Below are 18,024 nucleotides of genomic sequence, written 5' to 3'. Positions count from 1 at the left end.
AGTTGAAACAAACCCTATGGCCTGGTTTTGAGGCCTGTGGCCTCTAGTTACTCTCTTCTAAGTGAATTCCCAGCATCTTACAAATTGACGTCTAGAACCTAAAATATACGTGCGCGTGGTGGGGGTGGGTAGTGTGTTGGGCCACCTGTGTACACCTCAGCAGTGAACAGAAACAGGTTTGTCATGGAGGACATGGGGATATGGAGAGGAGAGGGAGTTGAGGGAAACTGGAAGGGGAGATGAACCATCAGAGACTATGGACTCTGAAAAACAACCAGAGGGTTATGAAGGGGCGGCGGGGGTGGGGGGGTGGGGGGGAGGGGGTGGGAGGTTGAGGAACCAGGTGGTGGGTAATAGGGAGGGCACGTACTGCATGGAGCACTGGATGTGATGCCAAAACAATAAACACTGTTATGCTGTAAATAAACAATAAAAATAAATTAATTAAAAAAAAAAGAAAAAAAGAAAAAAAAAAGAAACAGGTTTGTCCCTACAGCCATTCCTGTGCTACGTACCTCACAGTTGTGAGTGGGAGGTACGTTAACGTTCTCCTTCCTAAGATATGGAGCATGTGTCCTTCTCATTGCCCACGGGGCAGAGGACACCATTTGCACCAATGACCCAAACGCAGCTGACCTCTGCGCCTGCGCAATTGGAGGCGCGGGTGGCGGCGCGTCTGTGTGAAGCTCAACTTCTCGCGCTTTTTCGGAGGCGGGGAAGTGGGCCTCAGCTGACTGGAGTGTGTCCGCGGGAGGCAAGAGGCGGAAGACGACTGTTTTGGGAGGCGTAGGAACCTGAAGGTTGAAGTTGCGTGTCGTGTTAGCTGGAGGGTCAAGAAGGGAAAGACTGTATTATCCCTAGTTACTAAACTTCCCCCGTCCCCAGATCAGCAGAGGTCGTTGGAAGAGAACTTAACCCCTGACTGGGCCGCCTAGGAGGAGCCATAATAGGCCCTCCTGGTCGCCATTTGAGACAGTGGGCTTTGGCGGAGGCAATTGGGGGAGGGTGTGTGTGTGTGCGCGCGCGCACGTGCGTGTGTACATTGGACATACTTTTTGCTCATCGACGCTGTCAACCGCATTACTGCCATCGGGGTCCAGTTAGAAGTTGGGGTCGAGCAACTCAGGGTCCCTGACTCCATGGTCTGGGGGAGGATGCTTCTTTTGTTTGCGTGGTATTCAGAAATGTAATAGCCCCTGTAAGCCCCTCTCTAGGTTCAGTGTGTGAGTTACATTGGTATTTCTGTGATGAGAAAAAGTCGCACAACCTCTCTTTTTCTTCCTAGAATGATACCAAGAATATTTTCTAAAGGGCCTGCTATATCCGGCTTCAAGCCCAGGATGTGGAAACAAAGCAGAAACAGTCTCTGCACTTAACGTTTCCCAAGTTTTATTTCTATAAGTGGTATTTGGACATTAATGTTTATCTCAGTGCAATTTACGTTGTGTATTCATGTCTGTTTTCCTCATTGGATAGTGAGTTTAGGAACAGAAAGTTACCTTGTTTACATTTGTGTTTTGCCTTTTCATGTAATAGGTGTTTGTTGAATTAAATTGGGATTGAAATATATTAGGATGCTAAACATGGAAAAAATTACAACATACTTTGTTGTAGAAGAAAAAACAAAAACAAACTTCTTTCACTTGGAGTTATGTAGACACTGAATAGAAACTTTTTTTTTTTTTTTTAAAGATTTATTTATTTGACAGATAGAGATTACAAGTAGGCAGAGAGGCAGGCAGAGAGAGAGGAGGAAGCAGGCTCCCAGCTAAGCAAAGAGCCCGATGCGGGGCTCGATCCCAGCACCCCGGGATCATGACCTGAGCTGAAGGCAGAGGCTTTAACCCGCTGAGCCACCCAGGCGCCCCACTGAATAGAAACTTATCGTTACAATTATTCTGGATTTTGTGGCTTTAATCTTTGATATTATATAATACAGGGGTCTCAAATTAATGGCCAAAGCAAGTGATCTGCACAGTGGTTTTTTTTTGTTTTGTTATTTTTTTTTTGTTTTTTAAGATTTTATTTATTTATTTGACAGGCAGAGATCACAAGTAGGCAGAGAGGCAGGCAGATAGAGAGATAGAAGCAGGCTCCCTGCTGAGCGGAAAGCTGAAAGTGGAGTTGGATCCCAGAACCCTGGGATCATGACCTGAGCTGAAGGCAGAGGCTTAACCCACTGAACCACCCAGCCGCCCCTCTGCACAGTGTTTTAAAGTGAGATAGAGCTTGTTCTCATGCGGTTAGTTCAATTGTTTTTGTTTCGTTGGTTGCCTTGTAAGCATACCAATTTGCCAGTGTTGTCCATTTCCCTCTTTATAAATTTGTTTCAGAACTGTTGCTATTGTGGGTCCTTGGCCCTAGAATACATGATGTAGAGTGTGTGAAAATCCCTGCATGTTTAGGAAGAGAGGTATCGCCACTTTAGTCCTAACCAATCTGGAACAGAGTTGGAAAAGTAGATTGTTACAAATTCTTATGCAGGAAGAAAAGATGCTGTAAAGTGATTCCGTTATCAGGTTTGAAACCATAGTGTTAAGTCATAATTTCAGTAATTACTAGGCTGAGCATTAGCTTATTTTGTTGATACAATTTGAGTTGCAAATTTCTTTCTTTGAAGATTTAGTCAAACAACTTCATTTGTAAATTTGGAATGATAAAGAAACGTTACAGACTTTGATATTGAAAAAAATGAAGAGAAACCTAAGTGAAAATTCAACTCGAAGTACAACAGGTATTGAACAATTATATTCAATTTTATTAAATTTTTATTTTAAATTTTGTATATTTTTATATACCATGTAAACCTTGTGAAGTTTATAGATGGAACATTTTTAAAAGATTGAACATATAGTCTAGCCTCTTTACTTTTTAGGTCCAAGGAAATAAAATAACTTAGTCAAAACATTTAGTGGCAGAGGTAGGAGTAAAATGAAACATTCCTGGATTTACCCTAGCATTCTTTCTACAAACTTTATGTGCTTGAGTTGTTCACTTTTAAGCTGAAAACATAGAAATAGATTTATTTCTATTTGTATTTGTGACTTTCTTATTTAAAATACTTCTATCTCCCTAACAACTTCCCCTACCATTCCTGCTTTCCCAGTGTATTAGTTAGTAAGAGGAGAGAGGATAAGGATGAAGAGAACCAGGAATCTAGTGATAATGCGCAGTGAAGACAGTAATAGCTATTTATGATAGCTGTACTGTATTCTAGCCATTTAATTAAATGTATTAATTTATTTAATCCTTACACCAGCCCTCTGGGATAGGCATTATAATTATCATTCCTGTTTTCCAGATGAGAAACTTAGGCACAGAGAGGTTAAATAAGTAATTTATGAAGTGGCAGAGCCAGCATTTGGACCTAGGAATCTGGCTCTAGTGTTCATGCTCTTAATTAGTATATTTCCCTCCTCTGTGTATGTCCTAATAACAGAATGAGTTAAGGAAATTGCCCAAATTTATACTTTGAAGTTGTGATTCAAACTCAGGCAGTCTGATTTCAGAGCTCACATAATTTTCCCAGCCTTTTATCATACAGTTATTACAGAGTCTATATTTTCCCCATAGTACATGTGTTGATAGATCAGCTAGGGTATGATCTAGTGGCAAGATAATCTGAACTGAGATTTAGGAAGCTTGGGTCCTATCTAGGCACTGTGCAAGCTTTTCAGACCCTTTTTGTCTGAGATCCCTTCTAGTTTTAGTGTTTATAAATTCTGACTTTTGGCTTGACTTGAGATCCCAGGTCTCCCATCTGGAGGGCTTTTACGTAGTATTGTTTATTTATCCTCATGTGGATTGAATATTATCACTTTAAGCATTCAGAAAATGATCCACAGAAAATACGCATTACAGACACCTGGAGTGCATGTTAAAATTGCAAAGTTTTGGATTCCAAACTAAATCTGTTGAAATAAAATCCATGAGAGTGGGGTCTAGGAACTGGCATGTTAAGGAAAATTCCATGTAAATTTTAGCCAGACTAAAGTTGGAGAACTGTGACCCTCTAGGGTGTGCTGTCACAGTCCAAAGAGTGGTTAGGGTTTTGGAAAGCATGGGTCAGAGTTTGGTTCTCCCTCACCTCTACTGTATTTGAAGGGCCCCCTCCAGTTGACATGGTAATAACAAGCACAGAAAGGAAATAAGGAAAACAAAAAGTGGATTTGGAAAGGGTTGGGGGTGAGGAAGGAGATGGGAATTACTTCCAAACAAGTGAAATTAAATCAGTGTTAATGTAGAACAGGAAAGGAGTTTTTAATAGAGAAAAATGAGGTTATTTGGGACCTTAAAAAGAATGTAAAAGTCAATCCAAAGATACAGAAATATATCTGCAATAAATTCAAAATTAACATAAAGAAGTAGACAAATCAAAGTTGTTATTATACACCATTATTCTATAACTAGATCTATTTGCCTATTATGTACTAATTTATTGGTACATTCAACTTAGGCTGTTTGCCTGTACCATTGTTCAATCAGAAGAAGAGGAATAGACAGCCATTAACATCCAATCCACTTACAAATGATGCAAGTAGCAGTACTACTTCTGACAGTTATGATTTCCCTCCTTTACCACCAGGTAAGGAAATACGGTGAAAATTTTCAAAAAATGGGAATTAAGATTATAGAAAATTAACATTTTAATTTTATTACAATGGGAATAGAAAGTTTATTTTTTTTTCTTCTTTCCCCTATCCAAATATAGGGATTACTTGGCTCTTTCTGAACATTCCAGTACAGTAGTTTGAGTTTCCTTGTCTACAAGGGTGGCTTAGCATTTAAATGGAGTATCTTAGATCTGAAGCCTTTGTTCTAATGAAGTTGTAACCCACATTGTAAAGATTTGTTTTTTTTTTTTCTTTTTCAAGATATATGGATACTGTGACTTGGGCATGTGGTGATAAAGAGTGGAGAAACTCAAGTTGCCTCAGGAAGTGGGATATGTGTACACATGAACACGGGAAAAATGGGAGAAAATTTAGACCTTAGGAAGGGTAGAAGCCTAAAATTTCTACTGCTTGGCTTTTTTCTTTTCTGAGCATTTTTGCTTTTCTTCATTTGTTACTTTATTTCTCTATCCAGTTGGCTTCCTTATAACTTCAACTAGCCCGTGAAATAAATTGTCCTTGCTGGAAGTTAACATAGCCTTTTACTTCTAGTTCTCAGAGTCCACTGTTGACTGCCTTCTGTATCTTTTGATTAAGTTCTAAAGACAGCCTTTGGTTCAGCACATCTTTTTAAGTAAGGTCACTAAAATTCTGGTTTAGCTTTATGATTAGGTCTCTCATCTCTGCAACAGTCAGCTGTGGTTGTGGGTGCTGAGAGGTCTTAATGTTTGCTGACTTTTATTTCTCTTCAGAAAAAGGCACGGACAGGCAGGCGTTCTGAAATATACTTGGTATATGCTGATTGTATACATTTATATATTTTTGAGGATACTTTAAAAATCTTTAATAAGATCTTTTGCAACTAGAATTTTAAAATTTCTCTCCCTTCCTCTGTCTCCCTCACCCCTCCAGGCCTTAGTCTGCTTGTAAATCTATAATTATTTTCTTTTCTTCCACATTTGAGGAATTCACAGTAGGAATTTTATATTATTTTCATTTTTATTGATGAAAGAAAAAATCCATATGGATGTGCATAAATTGGCATTTATCTGATCATCCTCTGCCATCTAAAAAAATTCTCTGACACTTAAAGTATTTTTATAAATAGCATAAATGTTGTCCTCCATAGGGAAATGTTCATCCTCCTGAAATCCTGGACTGTCCAAGCTCTGAGCAGGATTAAAATCTGTCAGAGATGTAATATGATTCTTGTATTGGGTAAGAGATAGGGCTAGATCAGTGTTACTCAAATTTTCGTCTTGATCCATTAGTTTGGTTGGGATACAATCTTTAAAGAAGGAAATAGAAGAGAATAGAGTAGAATAGAAAATGTCAGGGTGCATCACACATGGTAAGGATCAAATTGATATTGCAGTTTTATTATGCTCTCTCTCCTTTGTCTCTCTCTCTCTCTCTCATGTACACCATGCGTGTGTGTGTGTGTGCACGCATATATTCTGGGCTATGATGTACTTTCTGCTGTGGGTTGGGTTCAAAAAAATTGAAGAAACATTGATTATACTATATTCATGCTACAAAGTACAAGGTACTACGCCAGAACTGATCATGGAAAAGATACAGATTAAACTACTACCTTGTTTAAAATACAATGAGAACGGGAGACATCTATGAAAATTAATAAGGCAGGCTGTGACAAATTCCACAATAAAGTGCTGTTTGAACAACATACCCATAACTTCCAAGTCCTTTTCTTCTCCAGGCTTTTAGTTTTCCACCTATTAAATAAATATGAAGTGATTATCTTTAAAAAATGATACATATCTTACTTTTGTCTATGCTATTTGTATCTTTTGAGATTGGGCTTGGGAAGCTGTGAATCCAGAGTTTCCTCCTTTAATGAAAACAGTGAACACAGGGTAGGTGGAAAAATATATACCACTGACTATATGTGTCTGTTACTGACTGATGTTATTCTTCATTGTATATTTTACATTTGTCAGTTTGGAAACAAACTATTAATATTTAATTAGACCTATTTCTTTGAAAGGCAAATACCACATTCAGTTTCTCTGAATCCTCTGAGAAGTCAAGATTCCATGTCTAAGTCTATTCAATTAAATACTGAAAGAAGCAAGAGTCACTGGAGGTGAGTTTACTTAAGATTTTTCTTTTTTCTATCCCTTCTCTTCCCCCTCTTTTTCTCTCCTCCATTCCCTCTTCCTTCATCTCTTCTTCCTTTCTCAGGCAAAATTACATTTAGAAATGTTTATGCTAAATAGTAACTAACCCCATAGCAGTATTAGCTACAGTTTGTAAAAGAAGTTTAAAAATGCTATATAAGACTTTAAAAATAGGCAAATTTTTAAAAAAATGGGCAAATTTGTCAGTGAGTATGTTTCCAAAGCGTTCTTCACGTTATATCGAAATTTCTGCCTATATTTGTCATCATGCTACAGATCATTAATCATCTAATTGGCAGTAGGTAAAGAGTCAGGAATAACTGTATTTTAGTGTTGGATATATTTAGGAACTGCCAACCAAATAGAATGGTAAATCTCACCTTAGTAAGACAGTCAGCTCCATAAACAGAACAGAGTAAGAAAGAAAGATGATGACCAAAATGCGTGTACATAAACAGTGGTAGGTTCTCAGGAAATGAAGATGACCATCAAGGAAGATGGTGAGAATGCTCCTGGATTATTGCTATAAGAGTCTAAGATTAATCCCTAAATATGATGAAGAAATAAATAGTTAGGGAAAGGACATGGATTATTTGTTAGGTTGGATTTTAGTATTCTTGAGTAACTAGTAACTACCGAAGGAAATAATTTTGGGAACAAAATATTAGAGAAACAACATCAAACATATATCTTGTATCAGTCTTGTTTAGTGCTGTGATACATTATTTTAATAATCCTTACAGCAATCTTGTAAAGTTAACATTACCTTCACTTTTATTAGAGATACCATATTTTTTTTTCATTTTTTTCATTTTATTTATTTTTTCAGTGTAACAGTATTCATTCTTTTTGCACAACACCCAGTGCTCCATGCAAAATGTGCCCTCCCCATTACCCACCACCTGTTCCCCCAACCTCCCACCCCTGACCCTTCAAAACCCTCAGGTTGCCCCAACCTCCCACCCCTGACCCTTCAAAACCCTCAGGTTGTTTTTCAGAGTCCATAGTCTCTTATGGTTCGCCTCCCCTCCCCAATGTCCATAGCCCGCTCCCCCTCTCCCAATCCCACCTCCCCCCAGCAACCCCCAGTTTGTTTTGTGAGATTAAGAGTCCAATCCCATCTTGTTTCATTTACTCTTCTCCTATCCCCCTACCCCCCCATGTTGCTTCTCCATGTCCTCATATCAGGGAGATCATATGATAGTTGTCTTTCTCCGATTGACTTATTTCACTAAGCATGATACGCTCTAGTTCCATCCACGTCGTCGCAAATGGCATGATTTCATTTCTTTTGATGGCTGCATAGTATTCCATTGTGTATATATACCACATCTTCTTTATCCATTCATCTGTTGATGGACATCTAGGTTCTTTCCATAGTCTGGCTATTGTAGACATTGCTGCTATAAACATTCGGGTACACGTGCCCCTTCGGATCACTATGTTTGAGATACCATATTTTTTAAAGGGGAGAAACATTAGTAAAATACTTAATAAGTACATCAAAACAATATATATATTTTAAAATAGTTTTGATCATGCTGGTTTCCTCAGAGCCAGTTACTTACTTTCTTTAGAACCAGGGCTTACTACCTAGGCCATTCAGTGGTTTGAGATCATCCTCAGAGGCACAGTTTCACCTGCAGATGCTGTAACAAAATGCCTTCGGACTGGCATTTGAGAATTAGGTAACAGGCAGTCAGTACTAGATATTCCAATTTGAAATCATAGATAATCTATCAGACAGTTGGACTATAACAACAGAAAATCCAGGAGCAAAACCATTTGAAAACCCAGGTAGGTGGCTGGTAATCTGCTGAAGCTCTTTTAACTGGTTCTCTGCTTAGGTTTAGAATCTCTGCTTTATCTTCACATCGATGTAGCCCCTGTTAAGAGCTTGTTCTTGGGATCTCATTGGACACCTAGATCCAAAGAGAAGGATCCAAAGCAGACACTCCCCTTCCCTTCTCAGAAGCCACTACAGCTTTAGTACCTTTCATGGTCTGGTTGGGATTTGAGTATGTGGCTGAGCTAGATTGGCTGCTGAAGCAGCATCCTTGGTGGGCTCACTCAGGAAGGTCAAAGGACTGTGGTTCTTCCAGGGCTTGTCCCCAGGCCAGGAGCGCCTCCTAGACAATAATGTGGGAAGAAGTTAAAATGCATTATCAGTAAGGAGCTGTGAGGGGTGCTTGGGTGGCTCAGTGGGTTAAAGCCTCTGCCCTTAGCTCGGATCCTGGGATCAAGCTCCTTATCAGGCTCTCTGCTCAGCAGGGAGCCTGCTTCCTCCTCTCTCTCTGCCTGCCTCTCTGCCTACTTATCTGTCAAATAAATAAATAAAATCTTAAAAAAAAATAAGGAGTTGTGAAACAAAGAAACTTTTCTAAATTGAATAATAAACATAATTTTTATAGCCATGAGAGGAGAAAGGCGAAGTTTGGTTTCTGTTCTCTCTACTGAAAATAAAATTGCTGTCATATGAAGAGGTGGTGAATGTAGGAAAAAATTTTAAAGAGGTGTATCAGACAATTAATAAAAATACAAGTGATTTTTTTCCCGGATATTTTTTTTTTCCATTTTATTTATTTTTTCAGCGTAACAGTATTCATTCTTTTTTCACAACACCCAGTGCTCCATGCAAAACGTGCCCTCCCCATTACCCACCACCTGTTCCCCCAACCTCCCACCCCTGACCCCTCAAAACCCTCAGGTTGTTTTTCAGAGTCCATAGTCTCTTACGGTTCCCGGATATTTTGAAGTTTGTGAGATTTATCAACTTTTAAAGGTTTGAAATTATTCATGATTTCTTCTGCCCTTATTTTCATACCTAATTTTGCACCTAATTTACTTAAGAAGGCTGCCCACATTAACAAGCTTCAGGCCCCATACAGTCTGGACTTGTGCGTGGTCACTAGGGAACCTGTATTATTTTCTCTAACAAGGGATGAGTTGTATTATTTGCCCCCTTGTAATACAAGTGATATTTCCAAGAAAATTACCCAGAAATAAGAATTTGTGACCTGGATTAGTTTCTCCCTGTTGAACTCTTAACTGGTCTGCTTAGAAATTATACTTTGGATTTTGGCTTCATTAACATCATGTTCTCATCAGCTAATATAATTCACTTAGATTAATGTAGTTACTAAAATTTTGCAACAGATTCATTAATTGGACTTTTAAGCTATGTAGTAAAAGCATAAAATTTCTAATCAAAGTTATCTACACTGCTTTTATTTATTCTCCTTGTGATTTAAAATCACCTATAAGCCATAACTTAACTTGTTGAAATTTTATCGTAGAAAATTTAAAAAATAAATGCATAAAGAAGAAGGCAAATATCCTCAGAATCTTACCACTCAGAGACAACCACTATCATATGAAAGCCTACAGTTAAAAAAATATATACTTTGTAACACTAGACTCTGAGTTAGGAGACCAGGATTCTCTGGGTTCCAGATTGACAATAACTTGCTGTATAACTTCAGGCAAGTTACTTCCTCGGTTTCATCACCTAAAAAGAGAGGTATGATCTTTTGTTGAGTTGTGATAATGTATTTGGAAGTCCAACTACTCAGTAGTTACAAAGTATGTTATAAATCATAATTTTTCACTATGAATTTTTTTTTTCATTTTATTTATTTTTTCAGCGTAACAGTATTCATTCTTTTTGCACAACACCCAGTGCTCCTTGCAAAACGTGCCCTCCCCATTACCCACCACCTGTTCCCCCAACCTCCCACCCCTGACCCTTCAAAACCCTCAGGTTGTTTTTCAGAGTCCATAGTCTCTTATGGTTCGCCTCCTATGAATTTTTTAAAAGAAGAAGTATGTAGAAACAAAAAGCTAATATTAATTTTTAAAAAATCTATTACAGCTACAGGGATGGCAGCAAAAATACCAGCTGGAAAACATCGGACAGAAATGATGTTAGGCCTCAATGCAAAAGAACAAACCTGGTGGGAAATGATGGAATAAATTCCTGTTGGGGAGCTCAGCAAGGGAAACAATTAAGAATATCAGAACCTCCTAACTTCTCTCACCAAAGAGAAGCCAAAGTACTCAGACAAACACATTCGTCAGAAATACCTGGCTCTACAATGAGAGGTCTAGACAAAAGCAGTGCTTTACAGGCATTTGAGCCTAGTTTTCAACAAAGTCTATTTAAGAAGAAAATGTTGGATGATATTCCAGAAAAAAGTAGTCTTAAGGTAAACTTTATAAATATGGATCATTTACATTTAAAAATATGAGATAAATACTTAAATTACAGGGATAAGAGCATTTAAAAATCAATCTCATGGCATGCATTACATGATTAACACAAATGCCTGGTCCCTGGTGTAGACGAATGTTTCAAAATATTTTCTTTGTGATTATGAATAACTGCTCCTTTTTATGGTTGCCTTAGAGTGTCCTACTGGGTTCTGAATCTCACTGGGTTCTGAATCTCACTGTTGACTGATTATTGAGATGATGAGAGTTTATCCATTACTTACAGAAATTTCTCCCAGTTCTTTATGTGTCAGTCTAATTTTTTGTAACAGGGGTCAGCAAACTCTTTTTTTAAAGGGCCAGATAGTAAATTTTTTTTTTACTTTATGAGTCATATTGTCTCTTTTAAGTATACCACTCAGCTCTACCATTGTAGTTTGAAAGCAACCATAGACAATGCATAAATAATAGACTTGGCTGCGTTCCAATAAAAGTTTACAAAAACAGACAACAGGTTAGATTTGGACTTCAAGCCAGAGTTTATTTTACTCTTCCAGCTTCATATTCCATAATCTACAAAGTCTCTTATATACTAGCCATTTCAGATCTTTCACAATTCTCTGAACATGATATGTACTCTAATATGACTCTGCTTTGGTTTATTTTTTTCTCTCTATCTATACATCACCCTTACTTCCTCCTCTCACCACTCTTTGCTCTAATTGTTCTTTGTAAATATCTTTTATATATTTTGTGTGCTGATTGTTCGCTACCTTCCTTCCCTTGTACCCTGGCCCAAGAGATTCTTTACTCTCCACTGTCTGTGCTCTGGAAGGCTGAGTTGTCCTACGTAGTGCAGCCTCCTGAGGTCCCCAGGCTAGCTCTTATTAGGGGTCAGCCAATGGGAGTCACTGGCAGGAAATCAGAGGGGAGGGGGAGAGGTTGGATTTTCCTATTTTCTCCCTGTTTAAATGTTGTATTGTGGGCAGTAGCTGTCCCCAAATGATACAGCTCCTCCATGAGTCCAGCTTTCATAGGTGTGGTAACTTTATTTCTTTCCCTTGTCCTTTCAGCCTAGGAATAATAGAAGTCTCTTGTTGTTGTTAGTCTGGAGGGCATAAGTACCCTGTTTGTTTTGCCCATACACCTGTTAAGAAGTCTTCTCAAGCCATTTGGGGTAATTTTTTTTTTGCTAGAAATCTGACTAATGTAGCATATATCACAGTGGCTTTCAACCTTATGTTTCCTTGTACAAAAGAATGATAGTTACCTTAGTAACAAGTGTTCATTATGGCAGTAACTCTCAATGGGAGGTATTCGTATCTTGGTTAGGAAGGGGAGGAGGAAGGAAGGTAACTGTAGTTAGAAAAAAAAGTCCCACCAAGTGTTCTTCGATGTGCTGCCACCCTCACAAGGGAAAGTACCCTCTTCCCCCCTGAAATTAGTACTTGACGTACTGTATTCTTAGTTGATCTTTAAAAATGCCAAACACATTCTCATCTTAGGGCCTCTATATTTTGCTGTTCCTTCAACCCTCACTTAACAACCTATTTAAAATAGTAATTTCTATTTCTCTTTATCCTTTTACTCTGTTTTTTCTTTAATTCATAGGATATATTAATTCCTGACATTCTATTATGTATTTATTTGTTTATTTTCTGAATACTCCCTTAGAGGGCAATATCGGTGAGGTATCTTGTCTGTTTTGTTCAGTGCTGGTTCCTCATTAGCTGTGTGTGGCACATAGTAAATGCCAGTAAGTACTTTTGGAATGAACGAGTGAGTGTGTTTGACTCCCCTGTTAGAGTGTGAACACATTAGGGAAAGGAACTGTGTTTTATGCACCTGTGTTTATCAGAGGATTGGCACACAATGCTCTAAAAATATTCAGTGAATAAGTAAATGAGTGCGTGAATGTCCATACAAATAATTTTCTTCTTGGTTTATTGTCTTCAAGTATATCCTAGTTTCTCCTCCTATAAACTGCTAATGATGTCTTTAATTTAAGGGAATAACTTCTACAATTTTCAATATTTTCTTATATATTCTATACATAAGGACCTAGAATCTTTACATGGAAAGTGAAAGAGTATGACAAGAAAAAAAAAAATGAATCGCTTCTCAGCCTTTTGGCTAAGATCAAGTGTAAAAAAAAAAAGAAAGTTTTTTCTAATGCTATGTTTTTATTTTTCAAAAGGAAAGCTCATTGTATCAGTTAAAGCTTAAGGAAAAAGATAATTCTTTAAGAATTATATCTGCAGTTATTGAAAGCATGAAGTACTGGCGTGAACATGCACAGAAGACTGTACTTCTTTTTGAAATATTGGGTAGGTATAGTACTTTGGAAAACCTCAGTAATACTATTTAGACAATAGTTTTGAATGTCTATGGGAATACCTAGGGGATCTTAAAAATAAAATTTGCAAAAGGAGATTATGGTTTATTAGGATTTTCTTCCTTTCTTAGATTTGTTATTGATTTGTGTGACTTAAGACATATTTAGTTATTTTTGGTAGTATTCTTCTGATTCATAATGTTAAAATGGGAAAGATTGTTACAGGCGCTCTGTCTTAACTCCTGAGTTGAATAGGGCCAGAAATTTTGTTTTCCTTAGTATATAACAGTTTCAGAGATATTGTTCCCGCTTCAGATGTAGTCTTTATTATTGTATAGATAAAACTAGAAGAGCTTTGTGTAGGAGTAATTATTTAAATATTAGTTCCCACTGTTAAATTTTATTTGCGTTTTACCAGCACTGATTTTCTCCCCTATTTTAATGTTGCTTAGCTGTTCTCGATTCAGCTGTTACACCTGGTCCGTATTATTCAAAGACCTTTCTTATGAGAGATGGGAAAAACACTCTGCCTTGTGTATTTTATGAAATAGTGAGTATTTGTTTACATATTCTTTGCAAAGCTTGTGCCAACCAAACATACAAAGGCTGGCTATAATTCCATCATAGCAGAAATTCTGTTAACAATTTAGTATTACTTTCAACATTTTGTTTGGTTTTAATTCTGACTTTAAAGTTTATTTGTTCAGCTAATAGAGATAACCACTGTGTGCCAGGTGCTGTACTAGATGCAAGGGATACAAAGTAGAATACAAGTGCTAAACAGCTCTTTCTCTCAGAGTTTATTGTAGTCTCAGATAGAAAGAGGTACATAAATGTTACATTGTGGTGTGATAAGTGGTAGGTAGAGGTATGTACAGTGTGCTATAAAAGTAGACAGGATGGAGCAGGTCAGAGAAAGACTTTTCAAGAATGTAGTAAGTTATCTTACATGTTTAAAGAGTAATAAATGAAGCCAAAGTGTGTTGGGGGAGGGGAGAGGTAGGAGGAATGAATTCTTCGGTGAGAGGGCAGCATATGCAAGGGCATGAAGCTGAGAGCATGGATTGTAGAGGAAACTGCACATAGTTTATAATCAACAGAGTGTGGAAGGACAGTGGTTCTGAAGTTGGAGAAAGGCAGGGAGTGGGTTGGGATTTAGGAAAGATTCTTGCTGACGAATAAGGCTGCAGGTGACAACGGAGGCTGGAGGCTTTGTAAAACTTACATACTTTGTAGAAGAGTTTGGTATTAATTCAGACTTAGATTCCAGTTTTTACCCCACTATTTACTAGCTTTATGACCTTGAGTAAGCTGCTTAAATTCCCTGAGTTTTTTTAATCTGTAAAATGGGAAGACTAATTCCTACTGAAAGGTTGTTTTGGAGATTAGATAATAACATATATGAATGTACATCTTCTGACACATAGTAGATTAAAAAATAATTATATTACTAATTTCTATATTATCTTTAATGCTTATTTTTCTCTAGCCTGTTAAGTTTTAAAATCTTTTATTGAGGGCACCTGGGTGGCTCAGTTGGTTGGGCGTCTGCCTTCGGCCCAGGTCATGGTCCCGGGGTCCTGGGATTGAGTTCCGTATCAGGCTTCCTGCTCAAGTGGGGAGCCTGCTTCTCCCTTTGCCTCTTCTCTCTCTGTTTCTCATGAATGAATGAATAGAATCTTTAAAAAAATCTTTTATTGACGTATAACATATACCTAAAAGTATACAAATCATAATTGTACAGTTCTGTGATGTACCTATAACGTATCACAAAGTGGACATTATTACCAAGGCTAAGAAAAAGAACATTGCTGTCACTCCATGCATCCTGTGTCTCCTCCCATTCTTGACCTCCTCTCTCCTACCTAAAAGCAACTACTATGCTGCTTTTTAATATCACAAAATAAATCTGTTTAGTTTTGAACCTTATATAAATGTATTATATGGTATGTCTTTAAAGTCTTTCCCTCAGTACAATGTTTGCAAGATTCATCTGTTATTTCGTGTAGCTGTAGTCTATTTATTTATATTTCCATGTACAATATTCTGTTGTAAAACAATTTAGCTTTCTATTCTACTGTTGGTGATATCCAAGTTTCCAGATTTTTTTGCTGTTATGAATAATATTCTATGAATAGTCTTGTATATATCTCTTGTGCATATACACACATTTCTGTTGAGCATATACCTAGAAGTAAAATCACTGCATCATAGTTCATGCGTATGTTCCAATATAGTAGTTATTTACCAAAGAATTTTCCAAAGGCTTATACTTATTTACACTCTCACAATCAGTGTAGAGAAATTAACAGTTTTTCTGCTTCTTATCAACACTTAGTACTGTCAGTCTTTTTAATTTCAGCTATGTAGGTTTTTAGTGCTACCTTACTTTTCTGCAGTTCCCTGGTAACTAATGAGGTTGAAAACCTTGTGTGTTTACTGGCCACTTAGACACTTTCTTCTGTAAAGTCTTTTCAGACCTCTTACTCTTTTCTATTGAGTTATTGTTTTATCCTTACTGATTTATCGAAGGTTTTTTGTGTGTGACTATTTTGGGTACAAGTTATTTGTCCATTAATTGTATTGCAAATTTTTTCTCATACTCCATAGTTTGCTTTTTTAGTCTTTTATTTTTTTTAAAGATGTATTTATTTATTTGACAGAGACACAGTGAGAGAGGAAATACAGGCAGGGGAGTGAGAGAGGGAGAAGTAGGCTTCCCGCCAAGTAGGGAGCCTGATGTGGGATTCAATGCCGGGCTCGATGCCAGGCTCGATCATGACCCGAGCTGAAGGCAGATGCTTAATGACTAAGCCACACGAGGCCCTGCTTTTTTAGTCTTAGTGATGGCTGTTGAGGAACAAATTAATATAGCCTTTTTAGCAATTATCAATGCTACCTTTTATACCTAGTGTTTTTTATGACCATTTGGTGAAGGGAATTCTAGAATACTCACCTTTAATTAATGATTCAGAAGATTTGATGCTGGCTGGTCTTTTTCCATTTTACTAGTCCCATGAAAGGTGTAGCCCTTTTGGGTACCAACCCTAACCCAAGGGTGAGGGTGAGAGTGGTGACCAGAATCTCTTTTCCTTGGGAGCCTCTGATTCTGTTTTTTATCTCCCAGTCCTAGGAGCCTTTCAAAACCTCTGCTCAGTTTCTTAGACTCTCAACTGCCTTGACTGTTCTTAACAGATAATCTCAAGGGGAAACATTCCTAAATGTCAAGCCCCACTTTGGACTTCTGTCTTTTCCCAGGTGGGAGTCTCTCTCCTCCCTCACTGCATTGGTATCTCTCTAATGTCTATGAGGAGATTTAAAAATATTTCATCTACCTATTTGAGTTGTTCTTAGCTAGAGAGTTGGTGGAACTACCTGGTCTGCTGTCTACTGGAAGTGGAACTCTAGCAGTATAATAAAGTGAATCATTCATGTGCCATTACACTGGGAGTTATTCAGTCTTTTAAGACCAGTAGCTTAGGGGCGCCTAAGGGTGGCTCAGTGGTTTAAGCCACTGCCTTTGGCTCATGTCATGATCTCAGGGTCCTGGATCAAGTCAGGTCATGATCTCAGGGTCCCACGCCCGGCTCTCTGCTCTGCAGGGAGCCTGCTTCCCTCTCACTCTCTCTGTTTGCCTCTCTGCCTACTTATGATCTCTCTCTGTCAAATAAATAAATAAAATCTTTAAAAAAAAAAAAAAGACCAATAGCTTACCAGCTTGTAAGAAGCCCTACCCAAGTTAATGTCTTTCCTCTATGGCAGGACACCCATATATGCCTAGCTATCTTGGTCTTACAGGCAGTGGGGCCCTAAATCAGGTTGAGGGAATTACAGCTTTTTGGGGTGATTCATATTTAGTTCGTCATATGATTAGTTTTAAAAAACTGAAATTCAGATGAAATAAATAATAACTTCTTTGATATTTATTTTTTTTAAAACAGGATCGTGAACTTCCAAGACTGATTAGAGGCCGAGTTCATAGGTGTGTTGGAAACTATGACCAGAAAAAGAATATTTTCAAATGCGTTTCTGTTAGACCAGCATCTGTTTCTGAACAAAAAACTTTCCAAGCATTTGTTAAAATTGTAGATGCTGAGATGAAGTATTATACTGATACAATGAATGAAATTTAAATAGTAATAAGAGAAGTTAAATATTATAATTTAATGCACTTTCCTATTGTTTAAATGATCATCTCCATGCTTATAGCTGCTGTTTTTTGTAGTTCATTTGTTGAATTAAAATATTTCAATCCTTTTAAATGTGGCGTTTTTTTTTTTTCCCTTTTTATTTTTTCAGCGTAACAGTATTCATTCTTTTTGCACAACACCCAGTGCTCCATGCAAAACGTGCCCTCCCCATCACCCACCACCTGTTCCCCCAACCTCCCACCCCTGACCCTTCGAAACCCTCAGGTTGTTTTTCAGAGTCCATAGTCTCTTATGGTTCGCCTCCCCTCCCCAATGTCCATAGCCCGCTCCCCCTCTCCCAATCCCACCTCCCCCCAGCAACCCCCAGTTTGTTTTGTGAGATTAAGAGTCATTTATGGTTTGTCTCCCTCCCAATCCCATCTTGTTTCATTTATTCTTCTCCTATCCCCCTACCCCCCCATGTTGCTTCTCCATGTCCTCATATCAGGGAGATCATATGATAGTTGTCTTTCTCCGATTGACTTATTTCACTAAGCATGATACGCTCTAGTTCCATCCACGTCGTCGCAAATGGC

The 18,024-nt window shown here is 37.9% G+C and overlaps 1 protein-coding gene across 1 annotated transcript; it reads left to right on the top strand.

Moving 5' to 3' along the window:
- The first annotated feature begins 2,691 nt into the window (after nt 1-2,691).
- Nucleotides 2,692-17,431, top strand: SPATA22 (spermatogenesis associated 22). Its single transcript, XM_045986103.1, has 8 exons — nt 2,692-2,734; nt 4,457-4,585; nt 6,430-6,490; nt 6,622-6,720; nt 10,626-10,959; nt 13,161-13,290; nt 13,751-13,848; nt 17,240-17,431. The coding sequence occupies exons 1-8, from the start codon at nt 2,692-2,694 to the stop codon at nt 17,429-17,431; spliced, it is 1,086 nt and encodes a 361-aa protein (XP_045842059.1).
- The last annotated feature ends 593 nt before the right edge of the window (nt 17,432-18,024 follow it).

This window comes from Meles meles, chromosome 18 (assembly GCF_922984935.1).
Source record: "Meles meles chromosome 18, mMelMel3.1 paternal haplotype, whole genome shotgun sequence".
Classification (NCBI taxonomy): domain Eukaryota; kingdom Metazoa; phylum Chordata; class Mammalia; order Carnivora; family Mustelidae; genus Meles; species Meles meles.
This window is presented reverse-complemented; position numbering and strand designations above follow the sequence as displayed.

What these genes read in the sequence shown, in the direction of transcription:
- SPATA22 (XM_045986103.1), top strand. Translation starts at nt 2,692, where the DNA reads ATGAAGAGAAACCTAAGTGAAAATTCAACTCGAAGTACAACAG. An exon ending in ATGAAAACAGTGAACACAGG is followed by an intron (nt 6,491 to 6,621) that starts GTAGGTGGAAAA and finishes TTTCTTTGAAAG; the next exon opens with GCAAATACCACATTCAGTTT. An exon ending in AGAAGCAAGAGTCACTGGAG is followed by an intron (nt 6,721 to 10,625) that starts GTGAGTTTACTT and finishes AATCTATTACAG; the next exon opens with CTACAGGGATGGCAGCAAAA.